This window comes from Euprymna scolopes, chromosome 43 (genome assembly GCF_053919585.1).
Source record: "Euprymna scolopes isolate OS-2025 chromosome 43, ASM5391958v1, whole genome shotgun sequence".
Taxonomy (NCBI): Eukaryota; Metazoa; Mollusca; class Cephalopoda; order Sepiida; family Sepiolidae; genus Euprymna; species Euprymna scolopes.
In genome coordinates, this window is record NC_136524.1 from 34,301,022 (window position 1) to 34,317,536 (window position 16,515).

The 16,515-nt window shown below is 31.9% G+C and overlaps 1 protein-coding gene across 2 annotated transcripts in view; it reads right to left on the bottom strand.

Annotated features, from left to right (window-relative positions):
- Positions 1-1,201: 1,201 nt before the first annotated feature.
- Positions 1,202-16,515, bottom strand: part of LOC145268278 (atlastin-2-like) — a 200,571-nt gene continuing 185,257 nt past the window's right edge. For both annotated transcript variants that reach the window (XM_080123670.1, XM_080123669.1), the window contains exons 11-13: positions 15,963-16,034; positions 7,656-8,087; positions 1,202-1,897 (exon numbers count right to left, since the gene is read on the bottom strand). In XM_080123670.1, coding sequence (XP_079979796.1) covers positions 1,817-1,897; positions 7,656-8,087; positions 15,963-16,034 — 585 coding nt within the window. In that variant the 3' untranslated portion in view covers positions 1,202-1,816. The remainder of the gene's footprint in view (positions 1,898-7,655; positions 8,088-15,962; positions 16,035-16,515) is intronic.

Below are 16,515 nucleotides of genomic sequence, written 5' to 3' on the forward strand. Positions count from 1 at the left end.
TTAGGAAAAAAAAAAAAAAAAAGATAAATTATAATTAAAAAAAAAAAAAGAGACAAATTGTAATTTAAAAAAAAAATTAAATTATTTAATTTTCAGCTGACATTTAAAAAACAAAACAAATTCATAAGAAATAGTTCGGCTCATTATTTCTTTGAAAAAAATTATCAGATCCAAATATTAGTGAATATTCTTCACAATTTTTTATTAAAAAAAATGTGCAGTTTTATAGTTTGAGTTACATTACTTATATTCAAAGTATGAATATTTTTTACTCATTTAAAAAACGGGTGTTGACGTTTTTGCAAGCAAACTATAAAAAATGCACCTTAAAATGCCCCTCTAATAAGTAAATGAATAAATTATCTATGTTAATGGATAAAGAAGAATAGCTAACAACATAATCCATGTAAGTAAAAATGTTACCTGAAAATTTTTTGTTCGAATAACATTCATCAAAGACAATTATTTCCATTATTTTTTTAATAGTTTTGTCATTTAGATGTTGATGATAATCCTCTAATGAATGTCAATCAAATAAAAAGGAACGAAAATCATTTTGTTAAAATACATCTTTTCCAAAATTTTAGTGAATAAAATTAATTTATCAAACAGAATAATATGATTTTATGAACAAGATAATCTATTTAGTGAATAAAATTATAATTAGTTTATTTAATTAATAAAACAATTTATGTTAATCTTATTTTATTAATTGCAATAATTTAATTTAGTTAATGTAATTTAATTTATTTAGTTAATAATGTAATTTAATAAATAAAATAATTGAATTTATTTACTGAATAAAATAATTTGATTTAATTAATAAAATAATTTATTTAGTAGATAAAATAATTTAAGTTAAAATCATTTAAATATTTAAATTATTTAACTGTTAATAAAACTGAAAAAATAATGAACATCTTTGCTGCTATTCTGGAAGAACAATACAAAAAAACATATTAATCTTGTTAATTATAACATAAAAATAACCGTGGTAGCATAATGTGCAGTAAAAAAGGATATATAGGTGGTTCCTGGAAATATTTTGTGCACATTTCCTTTCAAAAACTCCAAAAATGTTAAACATGTTCAATTGAATGTTCAGTTGAAACTCCATTGATTACAATTTATCAAAATATGAACCAACGATTGGAGAATAGAATCAAATATCCAGTTTTGTTTTCATTTTTTTCTTAACAACAACAACAACAACAACAACAACAAAAATACATTGAAGTTCATTTTGTTGACTGTTTATTATCGTCATATTCCTTTTTGAAATTTAACTTGAAGTTCTTAATTTAGAATTCAACTTAATTAAAAAGAAATTAAACAAAATAAAAAAAAAAAAAAAAATACATATAAATCTTTATAATGTATGTACCTGTCATGGAACAAAGATGTCATATTTCAAAAATCATGTAAAATAGTAGTTTTTTCTAAGAAAATAAAAATTTATGATTTTTGGCAATTACTTTGAATACAAACAAAATCTCAGTAGTCGAACCTGAGTTGTCGCCCTTGACTTTTAACAGATTCTAAAACAATATGGTGGCTCCCGGCTTGCTTATCATAAAATTTTAATTTTCTTAAAAGAAAAAAACAAAAACAAAAACTACTTGATCAATTTACGTGATTTTTGGAATATGATATCTTTGTTCTGTGACGGATACATACGTCATAAAGATTTGTGTGTATTTTTGTTTTTAATTTTAATTTAGTTGTATTCTAAAAAAGAACTCAACTTTCTTATTGTTTCTTGAAATTTCTGATATTTGTGTAAAAAATTTTTTTCTCCTTTCCAGTCGTTCTTGTTTCAGTTTTCTTTTAATTTTTCTATTCCAAGTATTTGAACCGCATAGCGTTGAAGCATCAATGCAAATACACGTTCCATAAGCTGAAAGAAAGGTAAACATTGTCTATCAAATCGTCACAAAATGATAAGGGGTGCTTATTTACGTTGATCTTTTTAATGCAACACATTTCAGGTGAAAACGTTATGCACTTTAATGGCAACATTATCATAATTTAAATTCCCAAAATTATGGAAAATGAATCAATACAAAAATAATTGCAAGAAAGAAAAAAAAAAAAAAATATATATATATATATATATATATATATATATATATAGGGTGCTTGTATAGACTGGTGATTTTTTAAACACACACATTTCAGGTGAAAACATTATGTACTTATGTATCATGGTGAAATCAGTATAAATTCAAAAAAATTACCAAAAATAATCCAATAGAAGTTGTGCTAGATTTATTTTACAAAGAAAAATCATTCACAAGTACATTCTAAAATGCATTGGCTTAAAAATGGTGGACCCATAATTTGTCAATTTAAGTCTAGTCTCTTGTTTGTCATACTGAATTGGTTGCACAACTCTTCCACGCGAAAAAACTCGATAATTCTATAAATTTTATTTTTATTATTTTTCCACTGGATAACCTTTTGTAACTTTTGGAATTTATACTAATTTCGACATGACACGTAAATATGTAGTAATGTTTTCACCTGAAATGCGTTGGTTTCAAAGATCAACGATGTAAACAAGCACTGGATAACAGTATTTATGCAAAAATAGTGAACAAAAAATCTGGCTCGGAAATTTAAAAAAAAAAAGGTTCTTGTCCAAAATACCCCCTATATGAACAAAAAAAAAAAAAAAAAAAGGAAAAGAAATTTGTATGACGTCATGACGAGACGAAAATATCATGTCCCAAAAATCATATAAATTGATCAAGTAGTTTTACTTTTAAATAAGAAAATTAAATTTTATTGGAGGAGTTACCACTTTGCCTGCCGTTTTGAAAAACGTCTGAAGAAACGAAGGATGATGACTCAACAAAAAATTCATGCTTATTAAATTTATGTTGTAATGCCTACGAATTCCCATTAACCATTTAAAATGATCTTTATAAAAATAAAACTACTTGATCAATTTATGTGATTTTTTGGAATATGATATTTTCGTTTTGTCATGGCTACGCACATCATACAGATTTTTTTTTTTTTGTTGTTGCTTTTTAATATAAGGGAAATTCTGGACAATAACCAAAAAATAATCTCAAGCAATAGGGCATCAAAACTGATGTAATGAATGAAAGAATTTAAGGGAGAAAATCACTTTGTGCCACTATGGCCAATGTGTAACACATCTGACATAGAAAGGACACATTAATAGGAGGAATACAGTCCCAACAGCCTTTAGCAGATGAGAACTATTAAAAGCTGCCCATACTGTAAACTGAATTTACATAAAATTAAGGTGATTAAACATAAACTCAAGTGAAATTCCAATAATTTCTATAATAGAAAAATACAGATAGAAACACAGATTAAAATCGCAGTTCCAAATAAATAAACAGGAAAAGTTGTGGTATGGTCCTGGGCCTTGATAGGGTGGAGAAATAAAGAAAGGGTGTAGCATTAGTTGTTTTTTTTTTTTTTTATGGAAATCGCTTGAGACAAGGCATGAAGCCACTTAATGTAAGGAGCAAACAAGAAGGAAAGATGATTATCATAAAGATAAAGACAGGAGATTACTGACCTTAGTCCTGAAAAGACAGAGGCTGTAGGTAAAAAGGAAAACAGTGAGCAGGAAGAGAGTTCCTCAAACCTTGCAGTTTTTGGAAAGAAGCTACTGGAATAGGAAGCTGTATTACAAAGAGGTATCAAAACAGCAAATTGATGGAGACCACTAGACCAACGAGTCAAACTAGCTAGAACAAAGGAAGCAGGGAAAATAGATCAGACAAATCAGGGAAACACATGCCATAATAGTATTTGTAGAAAAGAGTGAGACTAGCAAGTGTAAGAGAGGTTGTAGTGAAGAAAAAAGGGTTGGGTGGGGGTGGGGTCGATCAAATTACAGATATGCTTTTGCACTTTATCAAGAACACCTAAGGCAATCGTGGAAACACTAGAGGAAGAACTCCAGTCTGTAGTGGAATGAGGACAAAAATGGATGGTCCCATTCAATGCTGCCAAGACTAAGCTCCTTTCTTTTAATAGCTACAAGACACTTGCACAACCACTAATAGCCATGGCTAATGATACATTACCTAAAAGTACCTCATTCAAATTCTTCGGCCTAACATTCACGGGAAACATGAGGTGGAACAGATACATTGAAGGTATTGCCAAGGCTGCTGTCATGCTAGAAAGTTACTTATACCTGAAAGCATTCTGTACCTCTACAAAGCCACTATTCGCCCATGTATGGAGTATTGTTGCCACATTTGGGCTGGTGCATCTACTACTAGTATCTTCCTCTGCACCATTAGCTAGGCTTCAGCCACTGTCCCATCGATAAAATGTTGCATCCCTCTGCCTGTTTTACAAATATTTTAATAGTAGGTGCTCTGAAAAACTACAAGCCATTGTCTCTCCTTGACATAAATATCCCCAACAAACCTGACAAGCAGCAAAATCCCACCCCTACACAGTAGAAATCCCTAGATGTAAGAAAGCCTTCTACTCTAATAGTTTCTTCCCTAAGACTGCTAGACTTTGGAATTTCTTTCCGGGTCCCTGCTTCCCTGACTGTACTGATCTGCAGAAGTTCAAGTGTAATGTAAGCAAACGTCTTGCTGCTCAACTCCGTACATAGTATCCCTTAAAATTATGTCCCAGATAGTAGCCCTACATCAAAGTGATACTGTGCCTTGTTTGAGGTGAAAATGCAATAATAATAAAAAAAAAAAAATAGGACAGAGATTCACCAGCCAATATATGAAAATAGTTCTTCATACATGGTCTGATAGTACATTTGTAGAGATAAAAAATAGTCTTCGGTGTGAGAAAGTGTTTAGAGCGATAGAGGAAACTGATTTTATGAGAATCAGAAAGAGTAATGAATTTAATATATGAACTCCAAGAAAGAATTTGATGAAAAATAAGGACCAAGAAATTTTAGGATTGATTTTTTATTGAGAATAGAACCATTCATAAGAATCTCAGGAAGGAAAAGGGACATGCCTGCAATTGAAGGACAATAGCCCAGTTTTAACAGGATTAAACAAAACAAGCCATTTCTTACCCCAATCCATAACTGAACCAGATCAACTTGTAGATCAACTACATATTTAAACTGATGTGAGAAAGATGGACGAGAAGCAATATCAGAATAGAATGTGGTGTCATCAGCATAAATGGTAGTTTTTCTGAATAATATTCTCTAGAAGGTCATTCGTATAAAGAAGAAACAGTGTTGAACCTAGAATAGAGCTCTGAGGAACATTGGATTTGATAAGAAAAGAAAATGAAGAGACATCATAAAGAATTACTTGCAAGCTTTGAATAGAAAGAAAACACTTAATGTTAAGAACTCTACCATAATTTTAATGTTTATATAGAAGATCAGGCTGTCACATTCTGTTGGATCTAGTGCTGGGATGATTAATTAGAACCAGGAATCAGAAAAATCTGAAGATTTGGGGGGGTATTGGAATCGGTATCGGAAAAATTGATGCTTATTTTTCAATGCCAAAACGATTCTTTTGCCTTTTTTATTTGATTTTGTTTTAAGTAAAATCTTCAATTGCTGGAAATAATTATAAAATAATAAATATTTATTGATTTTAAAATACAAGTAAAGCTAAAATCGCTAAATCATCCTCCACAAGCGTATTTTCACGTTTAGGAAAATATCTGCATATTTAACATGTGTTTTCACGAAAATCGGGGAAAATAACAATCTTATAGTTAAATAATTAGAGATTTATAAAGAATCGGAATTGGTAATCGTATCAGAATCCGGAATTTAGCGTGGAATCCGTAAGTGTATCGGATTCAGAAAAAATATTGGAATCGTCCCATCACTAGTTGAATCCCTTTGAAATGTCAATCAAAATAACCCTACCCTTTACTGAATTATCTATAAACTGACAGATTCATTCAGTTACAACAAGAAAATCACAAAAGCCATACTGAACATTACTAAAGAGGCCCAGACTTTCCAAAAAATGAACAAGCTTGTCATTGACCAACCTCTCAAAACCTTTCTTCATAACAGAGAGAAAACTAACAGGATGATACTTAGTTGGGTCAGACTAATCACCAGCATTTTTAAAGATAGATCCTTCCAACAAGGGAAACAGGACTGATACAAACAGAGATTGAATAATTTTGAGAGAATAGAAGAAAGTTCAGAGAACAATGGTTCAGGACAACAGGAATCAAATCAGGACCAGAAGACTAAGCCTGATGAAGACCACAAGAATTCTAGCAACTGTCTTTGGACAGTTACAGAATCAAGAGACTGATCAGTTTTTGAAAAAAATCCAGAAGAACAGTACCAGAATCATTGAGAAGAATTTTCAGTAAAAAGAAGAGCAAAGAGATCAGCCTTATCCTTAGAAGATGAAATGATGTGGAGACCATTAAAAAGAGGAGGAATAGAGTCATGAATGCTTTGAGAATAGGTAGACTTAGCCCCAGAAATTGCTCTCTTGCAGGTATTGCTAGCTCTTCTGTAGGATTGTCTACAAGTCTCAGAATCATTGTGATGATACGAATTGAAGTAAAGATTACGATGGACAATGGTAGAAGCACAAACAGACAAAAGGAGAGTGAAGTTTGGTTTGAAACTGACGATAAGGAATACAGGTGTCAATTCCAACAAGAAGCCAGTCAGTAACCTCGTTAGCAGCAGCATTCAGAGACACATCAAAAATAGGATTTGCTGGAAGATCACATAAGAAACTGAAGTCCATCTCAATCAGCTTTCATGAAAGGGACAACCAATTGAACACATAACAGAAAAATTAACATCAACATGATCAGAAGGACACAATGGAGGAGAAGAGGAAATAAAACATGATTCAGGAATAGAAATGAGAAAAAGTTCAAGATGGTTGATGAAGATCATTATTAGGAAAGCATATAGAGAAGGTGATAATTTGGGACAAGTCATGAGACAGAGAAAAGTTAAGACAGATTTCATCAACTAGATTTGTGTGAATAGAGTGAGAAAGCCAGTCCGAATGATGAGCATTAAAGTTACTAGTCATAAAAACAAAGAGCTTGACAGATGAAGTTATAATGCATTATCAATGCTGTTGGATATGGCACCAACAGCAGAGCAGTCACTGTCAGATGGGGAACAGTATAAAAAGGACACATACCAAGTGGAGTGCATCAAACACAACCTCAAACATAAAGATCATAAAGTCCGAATACTGCTCTACTGATGAGCATCTATAAGTCTGCTTGAGGCTGGCTATTAACAGCTACTGTCTGCATCCCTGACTGATTCCATCTGGTGCAAGTCATCAGAGTAAGATAATGACAAAAAATGCAAATAGCTGTACTATGCCATATAGGTTGACACAATAATGCAACATACACTTGTGTATACTCTAACTATAAAAATAATTCACAATATATTTATAAATAATGTAATTTGAATTTTTAGTAGGTGGTAGATCATTTAGACTTATTCATGTCTTATGTAGCTCTCATACTGAAAAAAAAAATAAAATAAATGTGTGTGTGCCCCTGCTCTCGTGGTCTTTATATCTTGATAAGTGGTGATCTCATAAAAAAAAAAAAGTTTTTACTTGGAACTGCGATTTTCACCTGTGCCATATACTGTAGAAGCACCAGAAATATTGATAGAATAAATAAATGTTCTTGTTACTTACCCATTCCCAAATGAAATTAGCAAATTTATCAATTTGGTGCCCGATATTAATTAGCACACCGCTGTAACGAACGTAGACGATGGTGATGACGAGAATCAACATGAGCCACATAAACGTGTTGAATAAGAAGACGACAGGCGAGAGTCCGAGTAACGCAAATATACCTGCTAACAAGTAACTGAGGACGCACATTATGACAAGCACGATCGGGGTACGAGCCGTACTGAAAAAGTTTTTGGTTTTATTGTGTTTACACAAGTTCTCGTATGCTTCCTCTAGCTCTGCAATCAGTTTTTGTTCGTAACTACTGCTGAATTCCGGACCGCCCATTTTACGGGCATGACGAAATTCGTTCATGGCTTTCTTTTTGTTCTTATCGTGTTCGGATTTGAGCCGATCTGGATGCACATAGGGTCGATTGCCGCCAACAGCCTGATAATGAGGAAGAAAAAAAAGAAAGAAAAAAATCATAAATTTATTTTTTTTTTTTTTGTGATAAGGAGTTACTATATTGTGCTTCTTTGGACTATTATTCTCACCAATAGCAATATGTATAAAAGGGGTATGGGTAATTTGATTGAAGCATTGCTGGTAAATAAGTATATGTATTTAATAAAGCTCTTCATAATGAAGTAAGGACCTGAATGGTGAAAGAGGAGAAGAACAAATAAATGGAGATAATATCTACAATACTTTTTATTGCCAACAAAACTTATTTGTAATCAGCAAAAGAGAAGTTGAATGCCTACTAGACACTATCCTCGAGTGTCCAAGGTCTCTTTGTAAAGGGGTTTGTCAGAACAACCTGCCATCGGAATACTTTTCGCTATGAGTAAACCCTGACTAAACATTTAAATTCACAAAGTATTTGTGGTCCAAATAAAATCTCAATATTGTTAACTCACATTGGCTTTTAGTAGGAAACGATGCACCTCTCCAAGCCATGTTTCCTTAAGTCATAGCATGGAGCTGGATACTCCACCAGACAAGATAAATTCTCATCCTGAAATCCAGTAAGACTAAGAGATCACAAGAAAGATAGTATAGCATATTTTAATATGCTATAGTGTATCTTTTATATAGGTCAATTAGGGAGAGGAGAGGAAAATTATGTTCTCAAGTTTTTTACGAACTCAACGTTTGAAAGGTAAAAGAGAATTTTAATGGAATATTCAAATATCTATGCGTCTCGTATAGAGATGAAGTGTTAGACCAGGAAAAGGGGCCCCTTGATTTCTGAGAACTTTGAAGTAAAATGAAACTAAAACAGGTTCCTCGTAACGATTACTGATTCTACGCATGCGTCAAATGACCTTATTTACTTTAAATAGTTGAAAAACCGAACACATTTCATCTACATCACTTTAGCGCAGTTGATTAGCGCGTTTGTTCATTATCTAAACGTTTTGGGTTCGAATCGTGGTGGGAGATGTTTTTTTTTCTTTTCGATTTTTTAAATTTAAATATTGAACCCTGTGTTATTCAAGCCATTTTTCACGTAACGTTCATTTTCCTGTTTTTTTTTTTACTTCGCTTATTCTTAGTGACACCCCAAAACACCCGGGTATCCACCGATTTTTAAAATTTTAATATCGAAACAGGCTTATTTAAGCCATTTTTCACATGTTCGTTTTTCTGTTTTCATCGTTCGTTTGCCTTACGTTAGATTTTTTTGTGTTTTTTTTTATGTTTTGACCCCCCCCCTTAATTAAAACGTTTTTTTTTTCTTACTTCGCTTATAACAATGCTTACATCGTCATCGTAACGCTCGACGACTTTCAAACATCTTTCACTAACATATTCTGGCTGCCCGATTTTATTTTCAAACTTCGCCTCAGGGCTTCGGGTTCCATCCTACCCCCCCCCCCAGTTTCTTTTTTATTTAGCACCACACACACCTACAAACACCCGGGCAACGCCGGGTACCCCTGCTAGTTCCTCATAAAAGCCAATGTGGGCTAGCCAGACTGATGATCTTATTTGGGCAACAAATACAATGTAATTTTGAATATTCAGTCAGAGCTTACTTGTAGAGAATGTCCTTATGCCAGGCTGACCTAACAAACCCCTGCACAATGAGACTCTAGATACTCAAGAATAGTGTGGAGCAGGCATTCAAGTTCTCTCCAATAGGCATTCAAGTTCTCTCCACTACTATGTTATTCATTGTGACTGCTTTTTTTCTTTTTTAATGGTAATGTTTTTGTGGATTATATCACTTTCTTTTTAGTAATATTATTGGCAAAGACATTAGCATAAAAACTACTATAAGAACATAACAAATATTAATATAAATAATTAAGATAAGACATGGGTGATCCAGAATAATCAGCAACTCTAAATCTGATGAAAGCAGTGTTAGATAAAAAAAAAAAAAAAAACTTTGCATTGATATAAACATGTTCCTGTTTTAGTTAAAAATACGTAATCTTAATTTTCAAAAAGATCGTTTACAAAAATAAGTAATACTTGATTATTTTTTTGCATAAATAAATAAAATTTTATTATTTCATTGTTTTGGAGTTGCAGAGTTTAAAAAAATCAATTACTTTGACATTTTACATGAAATCTGTAAATATTTTGTTAGATTTTTTTTATTTCGAAAAACGTTTTAATAATAAAAAAATACAAAAAGAATTTAATTTTATTTTTCTAAAAAACAAAATAAATCAATAAATATTTCATAAAGTAATATATTTTTTTAATACTAAAAAATGTAAAGTAATATATTTTTTTAATACTAAAAAATGTAAAGTAATATATTTTTTAATACTAAAAAATGTAAAGTAATATATTTTTTTAATACTAAAAAATGTAAAGTAATATATTTTTTAATACTAAAAAATGTAAAGTAATATATTTTTTAATACTAAAAAATGTAAAGTAATATATTTTTTTAATACTAAAAAATGTAAAGTAATATATTTTTTTAATACTAAAAAATGTAAAGTAATATATTTTTTTAATACTAAAAAATGTAAAGTAATATATTTTTTTAATACTAAAAAATGTAAAGTAATATATTTTTTAATACTAAAAAATGTAAAGTAATATATTTTTTTAATACTAAAAAATGTAAAGTAATATATTTTTTTAATACTAAAAAATGTAAAGTAATATATTTTTTTAATACTAAAAAATGTAAAGTAATATATTTTTTTAATACTAAAAAATGTAAAGTAATATATTTTTTTAATACTAAAAAATGTAAAGTAATATATTTTTTTAATACTAAAAAATGTAAAGTAATATATTTTTTTAATACTAAAAAATGTAAGGTAATATATTTTTTTAATACTAAAAAATGTAAAGTAATATATTTTTTTAATACTAAAAAATGTAAAGTAATATATTTTTTTAATACTAAAAAATGTAAAGTAATATATTTTTTAATACTAAAAAATGTAAAGTAATATATTTTTTAATACTAAAAAATGTAAAGTAATATATTTTTAATACTAAAAAATGAAATTTAAAACAGTGCAAACATTTATTTCACTTTAAAAAAAGCATTAATACAAAAATATTTTATTCTATTTTTCAAAAAAAAAAAAAAAAAAAAAATCAATAAATATTTTATAAAGTAATATATTTTTTTAAATACTAAAAGCAAATTCCAAACAGTGTAAACATTTATTTCATAAAAAAAAATGAAATAAAATAATTCATAAAGTAATATAGAAGAGTAAGAACAAATTAAAATAATCAAACCATAACATTTTTTATGCAAAAAAAAAAAAAAAAAATAATAATAATTAAGTATTATTTATTTTTGTAAAAAAAAATATTTAAAAAAATAAGACTAATTATTTGTGAATAAAACAAAAAGTCTGGCTTAGTAAGCAGGATATTTATATATCAATGCAAAGTTTTTATTTTACATCACTTCTAGCAGATTTCGAGTCGCCCATTATTCTAAGTCACCTAAAACATGGAGTAGGAAATAGGAAATTAAATGCTTCTCTATGTTTACACGCATATGAAATATTGCACTTATAAATAAATTTAGATAATTTTACAAAGCACTTACTTTCTATGGAAGATTATTAGTGTACACCAAAATTTTATAGAAAATAATCCAGTAGACGCTGAATACAAGGTGGAACGATAAATTTTTTTGCCCTAAAGAAAACAACACTTCAGCTTTATTTTAAACCTTTTATTAAAAAAGTCAATTCAAGTAAATTAATTATGTAGTAGAGCTGACATCTATTCAATGTAGCTGCTTTCAGCATCAATCACCATCTAGATTTAGGTCTCGAACTGGGAGCATGCCTTTTCCACAAGTTCCAGCGGGAGCTCGGCAAATACTTGGCAGCGGTCAGACTGGCTTTGGTGTTATGGAGGTCATGTTGGTGATGTTCTCAATATATGATCAAACAAAGCAGGTTCATGTTGGGGAAAGAGGGGAGATAAGTGAGAGAAGAGTACAAAGTCGTATCTCCCCTTCTGAAGCTAAGCCCGAGTCTCTTTGGACTTGTGGGCCAGCACAAAGTCCTGCTGACACACCTAGGGTCTGCTAGTAGCCACCTAATTGCATCAGGAGATCACCACACTCTTCAGCACATCCAGGTACACTTTAGTGTTGACTTTCAAACCGACTTCGAAGATGTGAGGTGGCATGATGTGGCCCTCACTTGAAATCATACCAAAAACCATAATCGTGGTCGCAAACATCATTGAGCTGTGCCCTCAAGTGTCAGATCATTCAGATTTGCATTTTGAGTATGCTGGCAATGGTCCCATTGTCATAACTTGAAGCAGTAGAGAGGAAGAGTTGTATAGCAGCGCATCTCCAATCTTGCTCACTGAACATTGTGTCACTTTTAGACATGATAGAAGGTTCCTATCACTCTTGAGGATTTGTACACAACTGACCAACTAGTAGATGCAACAAAAAAGACAAAACCAGTTTTCATCAAACGGAAATGGAATCATATTGTCTTTTCTGGGGCGACAATTTTATCGTTCCACCCTGTAATAATTTAAAAGAAAAAAAAAGGGAACTACATATTAATATTAGTGTTTTTTTGTTTTTTTTTTTGTCTATCATTTTCTTATATATTTTTATGAAAAGGTATATCAAGGGAAGTTAACGAAGGCAATAATGACAGCAAAATTCTAGTTGTGGATAAAACTAGAATTTTATAATTAAAAACAAAACTATTGGATTAATTTCCGTAAATTTTTGTAAGTGGTACTTTTTGTGAAGCATACATAAGTACTTCATGAAAGTTTCTGATTTGCTTTAATAAGAATGAAAGAATAGGATAATATGGTAAATAGTAATTAAAAGTAAGTACAGCAAATATGGGTAAATCGGAAGGGTAGTATATACGTAGGTAAAAAAAAATTTTTTTGGAATAAATAAATTACTCTTGTTTTTTGTACCAACGAGTTACTATTAACCATATTGTCCTTCATTCTAATTTCTTTTCTAAATGTCATTGGGCCAGTATATTTTCTATATTTGCCTGTTGCATAATTCTGATTTTTCTCTTCTAATGAGAAGCAGTTAGCTCGGAAACGACATGGCCTAAAGAGGCATTTTTCTTAAATCTTCCCCTTTAACTTTTCCTTATTGTTCTGATGATATAATAATGTTATAACTTATTCCTCATCTTTCATTCTGATTTTATTGTTTGCTCCTCTTAACAGTGTTGAGCTTTTCTTATCTTGATAAGCTTTTGATAACATAATTGTATTAAAAACCAAACCAAAAGGATGTGTCGTCTATAATATCAAACCCGACAGAATGGTTAATTGTAGGTATAGACCATTTCATACCCTCGAAAAAGTTCCAGCAAAAACCTAACAGCCAGCCATGGTTTTCTCCAGAATGTGCTGCTGCTATTGTGCACAGAAATCACTTTTTCCACTGCTTCCAACGTAATAGATGTACTGAGACTAAAGCCGCTTTCAGGACTGCCAGCAACCATTGTAAGAAAGTAATAAAGAACGCAAGAGAGTTGTATGCTCAGTCCGTCAAGTCCAAAGTAGCTGAGCAGCGGCTTGGTTCCCACCAGTTTTGGCAAATAGCAAACAGAATCCTGAACAGAAGCGTGTGCTCTATCCCAACTATCATCAATGGACCTGAGTTAATCTCGTCAGCATCAGATAAAGCCAAACTCTTTGCCAAGAACTTTGCAGTCAATTCTACCCTTTGCGACCAAGGCCGCCAATCTCCAATATTTCCTCCTGTATCAGAAAACACACTATGTGATATACAAATATCTGTATGTGATGTTGCCAAGCTAATCAAAAACCTTGATTCCAGTAAAGCAACCGGCCCTGACGGTATTCCAATTATAGTACTCAAAAAACTTCAACCAGAACTAGCACCCATACTTACAAAACTGTTTAAACGTTGTCTTAAGGAGAATTGCTTCCCATCACCCTGGAAAATCTCATCAGTATGCCCTGTATTTAAGAATTCAGGTGATCGCTCACCCCCCTCTCAGTACAGGTCAATAAGTCTCTTGTGTGTCATGAGTAAGTTGCTGGAATCTGTGTTAAATAGAGAAGTAATCAACCATCTCAGCAAAAATAACCTTCTTAGTGACACACAATATGGTTTCCGTTCTGCTAGATCTACAGCAGATATGCTTACAGTTATATCTCATAGGATTAGCGAATCTCTCGACAGAGGCAACCTTTCTAGGGCAATTGCTCTCAACATATCAAAGGCCTTTGATAGGGTATGGCATAAAGGTTTACTTCACAAGATCTCTAGCTATGGTATAGCTGGAAATGTCTTCTTAATTATTAAATCATTTCTCTCTGATAGGTTCATAAGAGTAGTAGTTGATGGGCAAAAATCAGAAGCTCACAGTATTAATGCCGGTGTCCCTCAGGGGTCCATCCTTGGCCCAACTCTTTTCCTGATCTACATTAATGATCCTCCAAATCACATCCTTACATCATTCGTAGACATTTTTGCTGACGACACTACCATCTATGGTAGCTCATCTAAGACAGTAAACGACCAAGTTCTCTCCGATTCTCTCTCCTCTGATCTTGATCATGTTGTACAATGGGGAAAGGAGTGGCTGGTTACTTTTAATGCATCTAAAACCAAGCTTCTATCTTTACATCATCAACGTTCTGATCCCCATCTGGCATCAATTAAAATGAATGGCTCTCGTCTTGAGGAGGCCTCAAGTTTTGACAGGCTTCTTGGCTTGACCTTTACTCCTGATCTTAAATGGAATACGTACATCAAATCTGTTGCCAAGGCTGCTGGAAAATGGTCGGATCCTTCTATCGATCCAGTAGATATCTCACTGCTGATGCAATTCTCAATCTATATGAGCCAGATACGTCCAAGGATGGAGTACTGTTGCCACATATGGGCAGGAGCTGCTAGAAAAGACTTGTCCTGCCTTGGTAGGGTTCAAAATAGACTTCGTGGCCTGGTGGGAGATGTCCTTTTCTCTTCGCTGCAACCTCTTTCTCACAGAAGAGATGTTGCGAGTTTGTCTCTACTTTATTGTTATTTTCATGGAAAGTGTTTGACTGAGCTTCAATCTATGGTCCCCCCTCACCAAACTTTCACAAGAAACACTAGACTAGCTGAAAACACTATCAATAATTTTCCCCACTCTTTATCTGTACCTAAACCTAAACATAGATTCCATGATCAAAGCTTCTTTCTTAGAACTGCACACCTGTGGAATTGTCTTCCGTTCTCCTGCTTTCCAGCTGTCTATAATATGGTTGTCTTCAAGTCCAACATGAACAAGTTTCTGATGAGCCGTTCCACTTAAGTTAACAAATTTACCGAACTTCCATTACTATCGATTACTATATTGTCCTTTTGACTACTCTACACTCTTTAACCCTTATCCTTGAGTGGCCTATCGACCTTGATAAAAAAAAAAACATTCTGAAAAAGCATTACAAAGTAAAGCCTACTTTTTAAAAAAAATTAAATTGGAACTCATATAAGTATTAACCAGAAGGGACCTGTCCTCAGTACAACAGCAGCAAGACTTTCGTTAAACAGAAAGCAAAATTTTGAAAGAAACCGTTTTAATAAAAAATAACTCCGTTATTTTAGACATTCTTATAAAACAGTCAGTGTATTGAAATTATTACTTTTATACTAATATCTAACCGAATAAATCATTTGTAAGTAAACCTTTTCTGCAATTAATTCCTACATTTATCTCTAAAAGAATATAAATCAAACGAACACAAGTTTATGAAAAAAAAAAACCAAAAAAAACTGATTATCACATTTTACTTAATTTTGTGGTTATTATAATTAAAGGTGAAAGTAAGTTTAAGATATAAAGCCAACCATACTTCTTCCATTGCTTTAATGTATTCATTGCGTGCAGAGGAAACGGCTGCTAAATTGTTAGCCTCGGCAGTAGCCTGAAATGAAACAAGTTATAATTAATAAGCAAGAAACAAAAAACAGTATGATACATTTAAAAAAAATAATGATAAAAATATTTACATTAAAAAAATATTAAAGACAAATAAAAAGCATTCAACAATGAAATTTGCATCTACTCCCCTAAAAGACTATCTCATGGTTGGTTGTTTTTGTTTTACTGCATATCAACCCTTTTCAGGTAGGTTATTTAATGCCGAATCCAAAGATTTTGAAGAAAAAATTTTTTAATAGAATATATTTGCTGTTTTCACATCGGTTTCTATTTAACCCATAGTTGGGACCCTAACAGGTACTACCACTCCGGGTCAGAGTGGACCTGGGAGCAATGGCAATTAAAGGGTTGCTCCACACTCCCCAAAGCCCGCAAGCTGGGGCCTCACCACTGGATATAGTTTAAGGTCATATCCAGGACCGACTATCTTATGAAACACTCTTCTGATCACTCCATTATGAACA